The following is a 14344-nucleotide window of genomic DNA, read 5'->3' as shown; positions in this document are numbered from 1 at the left end:
AAGTCGATGTGAGTGAAAAAGCTGAGTAATGAAGTGTTTTAACCGTTTGGATTGGATTCTATTAAAGCCATTGTTATTGGTTGCTCTTTGTCAAGTCTTTGACTAAATGTAGCTTTTGGGACATCAGAGAGGACCATTTTGCCAACAAGCAGGAAACACATTCCATGTTCAGAGTACGTCTCCAGAGATGGTCGGGCGACATTAGAGAGTTGTTTTATAGTGTGTGTAGTGGTGTTTCAGTGTTCCTATATTTACACATGGAGGCCCTGCAGTGCGACACAGCTGCTCATTAAAACATAAGCCAAAGACAATTTGAGGCATTTCTGGAACTTCACAGCCCTCTGTGGCCCCTGACACAGTGCAGGTTTGATGCTGCCTCTAGGTTCAGGCCATTATGGAGAACGCTGTACAGATGCTTAGTGGAAAAGATTAGGGCTCTTTCCATGCCTGCTAGCAGATGGTGGACCCTTTTCACTCCATTTAACACTTCTTCATTTTAGCTCTCCCTCACTGCTTTCAGCGAAACACTGCTTCAGTGGTTTGCTAACGATCTAAAGGTTTTGTGTTTCTTTGTTGCAGAGTGAATGAAATGTAATTTCGACCGTACCTAGCCAAAAAAGATAGCACTCGGTCTGTTGGTGAAACTGTCTTTACCCAGAATGTTGAGGACGTCTCAAGTCTCTTAGAGAGAGAGGAGGGAGATCGAAGGGAGCTGTGAGCGATGATACATGAGAGCACACATCACTGAAGTCTTTTCACTGAAAAACACACCTCACTATTGGACATACCTCATTGCTGTATCTACTGTGCAGTGCAGTAGAAACAGTCCATATGGTTTATGTTCACAGATTAAACAGACTGCAGGTTAGTCTTCATGTGCTGTTATCAGGTAACATAGACTAAACACTGTTTGGCCGACTGTCTGCATTTGAATAGAATTCATCAAGTGCGCGTGGCTGCAAACAGAAACAGCTGTTAAAGTGACTGACAGCTCCGCCGTGATCAGCTGATGACATCATTACAAACCCGGAGTGGCTTCATGTGATCCAAGCGAAGGATGCAAGTGAAGGAAAGACGGATGCAATTAAAGATACCCTGGAAGCACCAACAGAGAGGAGCTTCTTAAACGTATAAGTCCAACACGGTGTGTAAATATTGGGACATAAAATGGAGTGTGACAGGAAATGTTTAACTTATTGTCCTCACTAATTATTTCCTAGTATTGGTCATTATGTGCAGTGGACAACAGCAGACGGTGCCATAAATAAAAGTGAGTGTATACCGCTCTTCACTAATGCCAGCAGTCACTCACAGCTACTGTGATGAAAGACAGTAGACACTGTGATCGTCATTTCATGTCACGGTTCATTGATGCAGCAGAGTCATTGAACAACCGTCAAGCAGTCCAGACTGATGTGTCTGAAGAGGCTGTCTTTCATATTCCTCTGACTTTTAAATGAAGTGTCACTTTAACGGCAGCACTGGTCATATTAGAGGCATACAAAGTCTTCAAATCAGGAACAAATAAAGACTTTTTCTATTTATAGTTTTGAAAACTGACCTTCACGCCATCTTCCGGATAATGCCGTAATGATAAATGGACTTATTTGCGCTTATATAGTGCTTTTCTACTCTTTTCAAGTGCCTTGCCCAAGGACACATCGGACATGTAGCTGTAGGAGCTGGGTATCAAACCCTTGACCTTCCTGTTAGGAGAAGACTGACACCACCTGAGCCACAGTCGACTAATGGACATTTTTTTATAAGCAAGATGTAGTAGTGAAGTGTTTGGAGCCTGCTGCAGAGTCTGCATCGAGGTGTAATGGAAACGTCTGTGATGAAGGCGAACGAGGTAACAGCAGACGGGCTCCTGCTCTCTCTGTCAGTGCCGTTGTTTTGCCCCCAGTTGAGAGTACCTTACTTCTTGTCCCAAACCAGTCGCTCTTCAGCCCCGATTTATCTTGAAACTCGTAAGCGTCGCCTCGTGTGATTTGAACATCCGATTAAAACGCACGGTATGTCCTCCTGTCCTGTGTTCTGTGCTGTTTCACTGTGTGTCTGTGCCAGTGGAGCCAAATGAACCCCAGTGTCCTGCCGTCACTTTGATACATTGCTTCACGCTTTGCAGCACATTGAATATCAGACAAAAGAGCCAAATTACACCCCATTCTACTGATAGATAACAGCGAGGCGATACAATCCACACATCTCTCATAATGCTTATCTTGATGGAGAGTTCTGCTTGCCTTTTGTTATTATAGCAACAAGTATTTCATCATTAGAGAAATGGCCGTGTGTTTATTGGTGTGCTGATGATGGATGGTTGTTCGTGCACTCGTCGGGTCACTCCTCTGGTGATCGATTATGTTAATGGCTGATTTAACTATGATCACACGGTTTGTTTCTCCTGCAGTTATTATAACTAATAATGCATCATGATTAAGCCAAGACTCCTTTCCACACACACACACACACACACAAGAGCTACTACTGGACATTTTCTCTTTAATGAAATCACTTTTCATTTTGATTCATGAGCTGTTCTATGAGCTCATTTTACCGCAGTGTTATGGCGTAAAAACACATCTATGTGTGTTTTTAACTTCAGATAAGAAAGGTTGTTTCCTCCTATAGAGACTGTAAGATGAGAGAAGGTTATTGGAGTCTATCCATCGATTTGATGGCTGTTAATGTCCCCTGCAGAGCACAGAGAGACCCTGTAAAGAAAAAGTACAAAAAGGCAAAAGTACAGGAAGTGTCCCGAACTAAAAAGTTGCAGGGGGGGAACTGCTCATGGCGGCGTCATTAAACCTTATTTGGGCACTGCCCGGATTTAGCTAATGAGCCTGTTTACAAAGAAAAAGGAAAAAGCAGGCAGGGTTTGTGGATGAGCCTGTAGAGGCTGTCTCCAGACCTCTTTTGTTTTCTGCTGCTATAACTCTACAACTTCCAACACATGTTGAATGCTAAAACGAATCCCCGCTCTTTGAAATAATTGCAGCTTCTTTTCAACACCTGCCGGTCTTTGCCTTCAAGTCAGAATTGAAGGATTGATTTGCAAAGTCACATTTGTGATAACGGATTTAAAACTTTTGGTCAGACCGGACATTAAAATGTTTAAGTTGTGGGCAGACATCCCTCATTTCAATCTGGTAAGTAGAGAAAAGGTTATTTTTGGGTGACGTCTATAGGCAGCTTTCCTTTTTGTATCACTTTCATATGAGCCAACCATTCACCATTACAACACGAGGTCAGTCAGCTTTCTTCCTTCTGCAGCTTCAGGACCCTTTTTTTCTCAATTCTCCCTCAGATTTAGAGGATGTCATTGTTGGAATAATTTACCCAGTTATGCATATCAGAAACAACATCATCATCAATTTGTTTAAAAAACAAACCTTTTATTTCCTGCATGGCCAATCAAGCAGTGCACCATCATAATCATTCTCTGCAATTAGTGCTTATTTTTCCTTTTTTCCCCCTCTTTCTTGTTTTGCTTTCTTCTACACATTTTGAGTATGTTTTCTGATTAGCTCTATAATATTAGCTTGGACTACTTTAATAATTTGTTTCTGTTTTAAATGTTACCCTTTAGGAGAGCCACTCGATGTGGTTCCTCCAGCACATTTCTTTCAAAAGATATCATTTTTTTGTATTAACTCATCATTCTTTATTTTTATTTGATCTATGTTTTTTTTTTAAATCGTTTTAAGTGCAGTAAATAGATGAAATAAACTAACAAATCAGCTTCTTAATCTACTCAGATAGATGAAGTAGAATTTAGATTTACTTTTGGTTGACACTACCATATGAAACGTCTTGGTTCAGTTTAGGCAGCAAATAGATAATAAAGGTTTATAGTTGGGGCTTAAAAAAGCACAGGTGTACTTGTTTAAGTGCAGAAACGGATGCATGTTACATAACTAGAAATCAACATTAACTTTTGGTTGAACAGCTCATCAGTGTTGCCCAATAGTGATTGATTATGTATGAACAAAAACAGCCAAGTTTTTCACCCCAGCTTTACTTTTTCCTTCTGGCCACCTTGTTAATGTCTGTGTGAAGTCGAGGGAGCTGATGTGTGAACTCAGTATGGCTGGGCTTTGACGGTAATCTTATTACTGAGGTAATATACTAAGGCTGAACGATTTTAGGAAAAGATTGAATTGCGATTTTTATTTTGATCACGATTTTCTTCAAATCAAGCTTGTGCAATGTTCTCAATGTACAGTAACATTTACAAACATGACAGGAAATTACATCACACCAGTTAAAACTTTAAATACCAGAACTCTAAATTAATAGAATGAAAACTGAAGTTAAGAATTATTTTCAGATTTATTTATTAAGGAGAAACACACAGACGGTGTGATCTTGTTTTCTTGTTTTTAGTGTCAGTTTGACAGACATCTGGTCATAAGTGTTGATTTATTTTGTGCCTTTGGGGTTACCGTAGATGACTTTGTTCACAGAGGTTATGCAACAAGAGAAGCCAATACTGTCCCCATATTTTCTTCTAGCCACACGGCCGAAACATTTTCCTGTGAGTGTCATTTCATGCTCAGATCTTCCATTGTATCTCTTGAGTATGTTTAATAAGGTCACAACGTGAGATAACAACAATTGACACATTCGCGATGCTAACCGCTAGCATTCCTATTCAAATTCTCATAGACGTTAGCATCAAGCTAGCGGACTTTTCGCTTGTTTAGCATATTGATGAGATGAATAACTTGTGTTTTATGTCTGTTTAGTTTTACAGTGCTTCCTTTATTAAAGACTGGACAAAGAAACTTCAGCTTCTTTGTTGGAGGAAAACAGTCAGCTATCTGTCGAGCTGTGTATCAGGCTAAAGAAGTCACGCGCACACAGGAGCAGAATAGACGGCGCGTGTAAATTGACAACAGCTCCTGGGTCAGTCGGGAGAAGCGCTGCCAAAAACCGATCACGTGATCGCGTTTTATTTTTAAAACCGCGATTTCGATCAGAAAACAATAAATCGTTCAGCCTTATAATATAAAAGATAAATAAATAAAAGTCCGTCTTTTTTTAGTCCTAGAGAAGAGATACATTTTGACAGTAAAATAATACAAATCTAGAGCCCACATTTTTGGATGTTTGGACTTTGTTCTGTCTTTATTTTCCTGCTCCCTGCTCTTGTTGTGTAAAGGTGAAACCCCACCTCCCTTTCATACATTCACATTTCACTTATTACAGTATTTCAGCTGGAGCAGATGTCCTAAGTGCCTTTTCCCACTTACCACGCTGACACTGTTTGAATATGGAGTGGAGATGTACGTTTCTTAATCAAACCATACTGTACTTAAATTCTGAAAAATCCTTGAAGCCCTGAGTACAGAAAACAATGATGTTGTTGTTGTTGTTGTCAAAAGAGTCAGTCTGAAGAGCCTTCACAAACAGCACTTCACTTTTCCTGAAATATTGGAATTGCAAATGGAAGTGTGCTGTTACAGAAAAAAGAAAAAAACATGTTCTTCTGAGAAGGGTTTGATGTTTGAATTGAAGAGCTGACTGAAGAGAATAAAAGACTCTTTTCCCCCTCTTTTTATTACCGTGCAGTTGCACTTTCGGCGAGGGCTCTCCAGAAGTGTGTTTTGATATACATGAGTAAACCCACATTTCCCATGCTAATTCTGTGAACTGCAGTTCATCTCTCACCCGCCGAGCGCAGGCATAGTAAACGGTTGACCCGGCAACTCCAGAAGCCAGACAGGACCCCATCTCTGATTGGACTCCATGCTGCTTCAATCAGCTTAATTGGCTGAGACTATGGTATCAGTGAGAGAAGTGAAATGAAAGAGGAACACTGCAATTGGAATAAAATTGAACGCTAGAATGCGCCAGCCTCATTATTCGTTGATTGACGCGTCTGCAAGAAGGGCGGGGGGGAACTGCCAGAAAAACAAAACAAGTTTAATGGTGCTCAGACTTTGTCTACATTTTAGGAGGTTGTTGATGTTCCTGTATTAAGCTCAGACTGATAGCATTAGCGACATCTCATGCAGAATGCATATAATAAAAGCTAAATCAGTTTGGTGGATGCTGCTGGGTTTTATGAACTCCGCAGGCAGGTGAATAAGCTGTGTTTAATTTCTGCAGAAAAAAAAACAGGCTGTAAAATTGTAAATGCGTTTTCATCTTTATTCATATGATGGGTCAGCAAAAGTGCATTCATGCATTTTCATGAGTGTTTTTTATGAATGCATTAGCTGTTATTGTATTTGTCGGTGGAATCCTGCAGCCTTTAGTAATGCTTTCTATACAATGCTACCATTGTTGTAAGCATGGAGCTTTATTTTCTCGCCTGATTGCAGAGGCCATGACTTAAGGTTATCTCTCGACACATAAGCAACACCTGACGAGGTCATCTATAAATTCTGTTCACTTGGTTCAAGGAGCGAGCCTCAAGTGGACACTTAATGAACTGCAGGAATTTGCATTTCTGCTTTGGTTTCATTTTTCATGACCGGAGGTTGCTGCTTGGTCCTAAAGCAGGGCTCGTCAGCTCTGTACATAGGCTGGCAGTCACTGTGGAGGTTGGACTTTAAAATATGCTGCCACATGAGCGTGACTGTTGCAAAGACATCAGTTGTCAGCGGGGAAATGTAGTTCCTCCCATTTATCTAATGCGAGTATTTGCCTTGTGGTTTTTATTTTTATTGTTTAAGCACCTGAGATATCCTGGGATGGGAGGCTTTGGGGGGTCCAGATGTGTCCCGCAGGCCGCCAGTTGTTCATCATTGTCTTAAAGAACAAGTGACTACATTTATAACTTGAAAGGTTAACTTGAATTTCACAGTGAGATTGGCATAAAAAAAACTGTTTTGACAGTTTATTTTTTCCATCAAATTCAAGTGTCTCTGGAAAATCTTCAACTGTAACTCAAACCTCTGCATGGAGTCAATCAAGGATGTACGGAGATTGTGTTAAAGGTCACTGAGGCCTCCTGTCTGTCCCATTCTCATGAATGTGATATGTGACAGTTTGATGTTATTTTTGTTTAATGCCTTGCACGATGGACTAGCGAACAGCCTCCCTTTGCTCTGTCACTTGTGTTTCTTTTTATCCTGGTCTGCTTCACGGTAGAATCGACGACTCAGCTCGTCTGCCTATCAAATGCTCTGCACAAACACAAACACAAACACGTTCCTCCTTTAAATGATCATCGTGCAACGTGTCCTGTTGAATGTTTTGTTCTGTTTATGATAGTGGCATTCTTTATATCTCCCTGTATGTTTTGTTGTATGAAGTTACTGCTTACAGACGCTCCGATATCAAAAAACATCTTTCTCCCCCTCTGGGGAGTTTTGTCATTTCTGTTGATCTGAGATCATCGATTTTAAACCTCCTGTAAAAGTTTTTGTGGGGAAACAACTTTGTGTGTGTGATATCTTAGACTGCAGTTAGAAAACAAACGACTTTAGTTTGAGGGATGATGCTGTGTGTTCTTCAACTCCTCTGGGTCAAAGTTAGCTGATTTCAACTCATCTTGTCACACTGCCTTCCCTCCTCCCTGCTGTCAGCAGTCCTGTCATGCTCCGCTCAATCGATTCACCGCCCTTCACAGAAAATGAAAAGGAGGCATCAGTCACGCCCAGCTCCAAAATGGTCAAACCCACATACCTGTGACTTTTCTTTCAAACACATCTTTCTATACCAAGACATCACAACACAAGCCACAATATATCCAACCCAGGTACAATTAGCTGCTATCATATCAGAAGGGAATTGTACTGGCTCAAGTACTAAATCATCAGAGCAGAGGAAATGATGGCTGTGATCTTGACTGGTGCCTCTGTATTGATTTTTTTGTGTTTATGCCTTTGTGACAGAGACAGTGTTTCATTGGAATGAATGGTTCCTGCCTGTGTTCATGATTTAGCCTTCCCTTACTGAGTAGGTCACTAACCATGGACTTTATCAGGGAGATGAAGGCAGTCACCATGATGTCAGTAAAGGTCTCCTGACTTCTGTTTTTTAAAGGCTGCTTTAGCTCAGCTTGAACAGAGGCTCCAGTGCTCAGTACGCTGCTCTCGACCGTTTACATCCTCTGCTTTCGGTCCCCACGTTTCATCTCTCCAGCCTTCACCTTCAAATAATGCGGAGATGGACATAAAAAACAGTCTTTTAAAAAAAGCCTTCAGTGAGTACGCTCTTTAGGGGTTAGCAAAAGCTAATTACCAACTTCACTGCTCATCGAAGGTGCAAAAGTTTTTAAAAACCAAAGATATTCATTGGGATATTAATTTTGGTCCCTAAAAGACGGTCTTCAACAAAATGTACTTATTGAACTTCTATCTCCTTCGAGATGCATTTCACAGAGTACAACTGAAGCTGAACAGAGTTTAGCAATGATCCTAAATCATACTCTGCTTCACCGTCTGTTTTACTCTTAATGGGACCATCACTTACTGAATGAACATCATGCTGTGTGGAAAAACCCATTAAACCAGGGATTGATACCGATAACTGAGGGAATAAGCCATTCACTAAACCGTAAAATTAGTGTCATTGTTGCAGTAACTTCTCAACAATCGGAATTACTTTTGCAACTAGTGCAACGAGCCGATGGCAATTAAATTCACTTTGGCGTGAGGGTCTTATGTACAGTCTTTGTTTCTTCCACACATATCTGCAGTCATTAGTCCCACAGTTCAGTGTGTTAAACAGAAAGTTTATCTTTAGGCAGAGACTGAATGAGATTGGGATCCATGTCCTGTATTCAGCTCGTCTGTTTGTTTCTAGCAGAGATGAAATGATTACATATGAACCTCTTAAACACACTTGTTTCCTTTCTTTCTGTTTGTAGCTGTTCCTGTTCCAGTTGCTCAGAGGCCTGTCGTACATCCATCAGAGGTACATCCTTCACCGCGACCTCAAACCACAAAACCTGCTCATCAGTGACACCGGAGAGCTGAAACTCGCTGACTTTGGTGAGTAGACCCGACACTGATGCTCCTTCTTTAGTGACTTTGAGACATGAGATTATGTGTGAAACCTCGAAGTTATGCAAGGCTCGGTCGCCTCAAAGTTTATGACATGAACGAGGGACAGCCAGGAGGCCCGTGTCAACAAAAATCTGTGTTAAATGTCCTTATTCCTCGATGCATCATGACGATACTCTCACCAAATTATTTTAGTTAAGTTCATTGACAAGCCTCTTTAAACTCTCAGTCCTTTGACCATTATAGCGCGACAGAGTGAAATTCAACACATTTAACTTTTTATTTACTTTTTTATTTTTGTTATTTTTTTTCAATTTTTCGATCAGAAACATTTTGGAGAAAAACTCCACTGTCCCTTTCTAATAAATTGATTGACTTGATAGTTTCAAAAGATATCATGACAAAAATACAAATGCTCTGCCCTTTATACCTTTTATGTCCGTGATCGTGAAGTCTTTGTGTGGGATATTTGAATGCACCTTTCAGCTTCTTCTTCTTAGATGTAGTTCCAGTGCAAGCGATAGGCTGAGGTCCGCTCCTGGAGCATCGTTGCTCATGCATGTGAGGGGCGTGGCTGTTTAGGGAGCACAGAGGGGAGGGGCTGCGTGTTACTTTCAAAACGCCACCTCTGCCTTCAAATACAATACAATGATTAAATGAAATAATAAAGTTGTGCTTTTCTGCAACCAAAAATCAACTGCTGTGTGTTTCGTTACAGATTCATATTTGTTGAGTTTGAGTCAGAGAGAGAGAGAGAGAGAGAGAGAGAGAGAGAGAGCAGGGTGAATAGTGACAGACGGTGAGATGAGAAACAGGTGAACTGGCTGCTCTACAGAAGACACGCGTTATGGTATTTTAATACAACATAAACAACATCAACATTTTGGTCTTAGTCTATATGTTTTTTTTTTTTTTTTTTTTTTAATATATCAATGACTTAGAAATTCAATCTGCCCTAATCTATTGTGACCAAAGTATAGGGAAAGTGTGTCTGTGTGTAAATGATCCAAACCCCTCCTGAAGTGGCACCATATGGTTTGGATCCATGCTCTGTAAACACTGCCTACATGGTCTGTCTGGCATCTCGGGGGGGGGGGGGGGGGGGGGGGGGGGGGGGGGGGGGTACTACCCCTCCTTCCATCCCTTTATCCATCCTTCTATCAAAGCAATCTCTCTCTCTCTCTCTCTCTCTCTCCCTCTCTCTCTCCCTCTCTCTCTCCCTCTCTCTCGCTCTTGCTCTCTCTCTCTCTCTCTCTCTCTCTCTCTCTCTCTTACCCACCCATTCCCAAGACCTTTCCAGCCTCTCTCCCCCTTGACCATCTATCTGCTCCGTCCCTCCATCCCTCTGCACAGACAGATGGGGGAAGGCACAATGTGGCAGCTTTATCAATAATGCAAACCTCGTAATAGTGCAGACAAATTACTGCAAGGGAAATGAAGAGAAGGGGAAAATAATGGACAAAACACCAAATGAGCAGGAATGAAAAATCCCTGGCCTATTAGTCTGTCACTGGAGCTGAATGCTCATCGACAAACATGCACAACAACACAGAATCAGTCTTTGCCTGAGGGATGCCAGATGAGGAAGGTGAAGGCTGTTCGAGGGTGTGTGTGTGTGTGTGCGTGTGTGTGATCGTGATTGTGATTGTGATTGTGATTGTGTGACCGCCAGGGCTCCCTGTAGTCCCGGGCGTTGGCAGCAGGAATACTAACGGCCGACAGCTGAGGCCTGTGGTGCTGGGTGGGGTAATAATGGAGGCGGAGTGTCAACAATGAAGTGGCTGAGGGGTACAGTGAGTGCAGCCAGAACAGTGAGAGGGCATTAAGATGTATGCTGATAGTATGGCGGACATGAGAAGGAAAAGATAAGAGGTGGCTTTGATAGAAAAAAAAAAAAAAAAAAAAAAAGAAAAGAGTAATGTTGCAGTCAATAAATAACATAGCTTCTATTAGAATACATTTAATATGCTTGTGGAGTTTGGATCAGTCAGTTTGACCATCCATCTTTGTGTTGCACACAAATGACAGATGAAACCAATGTGCAAGTGAAAGAAACTGCAATTGCATGACTGTCCACTCGAGGTTATCACCCGTGTCTCAAACACCCAGGAAAAATAAAATAAAATAAAAAACCTGGTTAAGAAATAAATAAATAAAAATGATATCCTGGCTAATAAACAAAAGGCTAATTTCCCACTGATTGGGCTAAAGTTATGGCTGATCTAACTGCTAAGGGGGCATGTTGTAAATGTTAGCCTGGTGGCTAGAGGCCCGCCTCAGCTCTACCCCTTCGCTTGTTGCTTGGTAAACCCAGACTCGGTATCAAACAGCATGTTCAACATGGTGCCTGCCATTGTTTCGCTTCCAAACTCTGTTTCAGAAAACCACTGTGTGTCCATGTTTTATACACTAAATGTTTATAAAGCACGATCCTGACATCCACCTGAAATATTCTTTGTTCCTCAACAATCATTTTAAGAGAGCAGCTCCAAACGTAAAGTCTTGAAGACAAGAATTGTTGCGCTGACCTCTATGGGTACACGTTGTGGCCAAGGCTAGAATTTTAAATACATGTTTTCAATCCTTCTATTGTTGTGTTTAAAGCCATGTGACAGCAATGGTGGGCTTTGTTTGAAAATGGTGGTGAAGTCTGAATCCAGTGCCCTCCGTTCAGGGATGAAGCAGGCGTAAAGCAACGCTGACTTCATGTGGAAGACTTGATTTCTCATCTCACTGCTGGTTGTGGAGTCAGTCCACAGGCTCCCCTTTGCTCCTCTGTGGGTTTCCTCCCTTTTTAATGAGCCGCACAAACAACCAACACACAAATGAGTCTTTGATTATCATGTTTCATATCAAGGACACAGCTAATTGGGGCCAACTTAAGCAGTGCGTGGGGGGTGATTATTGATGTGTGTGTGGTATAGCTGTGTGCAGTGTAATCCCTGTGTGAACACATTCACCACCTACAAGTAGTAAACCCTCCATCGAGTCGAGCAGACCGTTCTAAGATCAAGCTGTTTGAGCAAATTGAAAAAACAAGTCCTCCAACCCAAACATGTGTTCCTTTCCTCTCATGTGACCCGCAGGAGCGTTTCTTTAATTACTGCCTCTACAGATGCTGAAATCTTACTGTTTAAACAGAAGAACACGTGGTTCACACACGCTTTATGTTTTGGTGTTAACATCCATCTGCAATGTGTGTGTGTGTCATAGCAGTCTCAAACGAAGAGGGTGAAAAAGCTAAAATTAGCCTGCCGTGAGTTTTTCAGCGTATTTCCTCGAGATGCACCATCCACTTTTTTTTCCAGTTCCGATCAGATTCCAATACATACACACTGTGTATACCGATATTGATTCCGATAACTTTCTAAAAAAATCATAATTCAGTGTTTTATTGTCGTTGTGTGCATTGCGCTGACTTCACGTACAAAACAGGAAGCAGCAGCAAATGTCAGGTTTTCAAATGAAATCTTTTGAACAGAAGGGGAAGAGTTGTACTTTTGATCACATCCATGTCGTCTGAACGTTGTCATGGAGACGATTTGTGGGCACTCACAGTTCGGTTTGAACATCTTCAGAGTGAGACTGCGCGAGCTGAGATTCGTTTTAAGTTCCCCAAGATGGTTCTGGATCGGTGATGTGGATCTGCCCCATCAGTCCGATATCCAATATGTAAATTACCTCAAAAATCCAACCTGATACCGATTATAGATTGGATCTGTCCCGTATCTGATATTTTCAGCTGCCTTTACTCATCAGCTCAGTCTGACTTCACACAGAGGTTTTATTTGGGGCCTGGCATGAAAACCTCTGGGTAAGCTCAGGAATAAACACACATTCATATTTACCTAAAAAGGTCGGGAGAGAGTTTTGTGCATTTGTGAAAACCGTTTATTTATTTTCTGAACGCCAGGTTTTTATTTTTTTGTTACAAATAAACAGCAAGCATATTCGGGAACACAGCACACTGCTGTCTTTTCTCAGGCTGCTGACTTTTCCCCCAATTAAAGTCCTCAAACTTTTCAGAACTGTGCTGGCATGTCATGTTCTTGGTTTTCAGTCGACAAAGCACACGCAGCACAGGTCCCGTCGCCCTGATAATCAAGAAACTAAAAATGTCCCCCTCTTTTAAAACATAAGGCATCCACATAGATATTAGTTCTTAGCATAAAAAAGAGAGAGAATGAATTTGATCAGATTGTTTCCCCCACTCGCCTTTCAGGGCTACCGTACCTTATTATAGAAGCGGATGAAACAGCAGATGAGCATCTCTCAAAGCCCAAATACTTCAGAGCCCCACGAGAGAAGAAATGTGTCTTTAGTTTGGACGAACGTGCTGAAAGGCTGCTTGTGTTTGCACTCAAACACTGAAGCATTGCCATATGCTGTCAGTGTCCATCGCCAACCTGGAGCGCAGGCTGCGGTCATGGGCCTGAAACCTTATCTGAGCTCGATTCACAAACAGCATGACCCCCCTGATAAAGCCCTATCGTGTGTGTGTGTGTGGCTGTTTTGGAATCAGTCCTCGTGAAAACCTGTCCCAGTTTACAGTTTGTAAAATGAGGACATGTTCCTGGCTCATTGAAGAGTTGGGGACTTCTGCAGCAGTAGCCGAGCTCCAGGTTGTCTTCAGGGACATTTGGATCAAATGGACTTGTTTTTTTTTTTTATCCATGTTTTCAAAAGATAGCTATGAGGTCTATTATTCCACAGGCCAGACTGAACAAATGAATCAACCGTGAGAGAGATGGTGGTAAATATTGTTCAGACGTTCTGTTTCCACGGCCTGTTCAAAGCAAGATTGTTGAAGCTTTATTCTGCATTGATCTCCCGAACAAAAGTTAGAAACTCAAAATAAAGGGAGGATATTGTTCCATTTTTAGCCTGGCAGCTGAGCGAAGTGAATTTCCCCTGTGGATAAATCAAGTGTTTGTGACGGTGATTCTGATTCGGAATAGGAAAGCCGGCAAAGCCAAAGTGGTGTCCACAAATAAACCACCGCCCGGGGACAACATCAACTGCCACGTCACAGACGATACAGAACAATATCACAGCTTGAACATACATTTTACGTCTCTCAAGAGGAGACATTGTGATGCTGAATGTCAGAGCCAACAAGCCTGTTTGGCTTTGGAACATATGCATGCTATAAAGCGGAGCAGCAACGTCTACATTGACCTTATTCACAGTACCTCAGTGACTTCAGTTATCTGCTGATGGTTCCCCTGTAGCGCCATGAAGTGAATCTATTGAAATGTTTGGACAGTTATTGGGCAGATGATTAAGACATGGGGAGGAAAGAAATCCTGTGCAGGCAGAAAGCAAAGACACAACATCCAAATCAGAACATGTCTCTGTGTTGAAGTCCCAGGCTGTGTTTC

At 41.7% G+C, this 14344-nt stretch overlaps 1 protein-coding gene across 7 annotated transcripts in view; it reads left to right on the top strand.

Moving 5' to 3' along the window:
- The window catches only part of cdk14 (cyclin dependent kinase 14), a 185014-nt gene that overhangs the window by 77684 nt on the left and 92986 nt on the right, over positions 1–14344 (top strand). For all 7 annotated transcript variants that reach the window (XM_079343514.1, XM_079343515.1, XM_079343516.1 and 4 more), the window contains one exon: positions 8828–8951. In XM_079343514.1, the coding sequence (XP_079199640.1) occupies positions 8828–8951 (124 nt within the window). The remainder of the gene's footprint in view (positions 1–8827; positions 8952–14344) is intronic.

This window comes from Symphodus melops, assembly GCF_947650265.1.
Source record: "Symphodus melops genome assembly, chromosome: 5".
Classification (NCBI taxonomy): Eukaryota; Metazoa; Chordata; class Actinopteri; order Labriformes; family Labridae; genus Symphodus; species Symphodus melops.
This window is presented reverse-complemented; position numbering and strand designations above follow the sequence as displayed.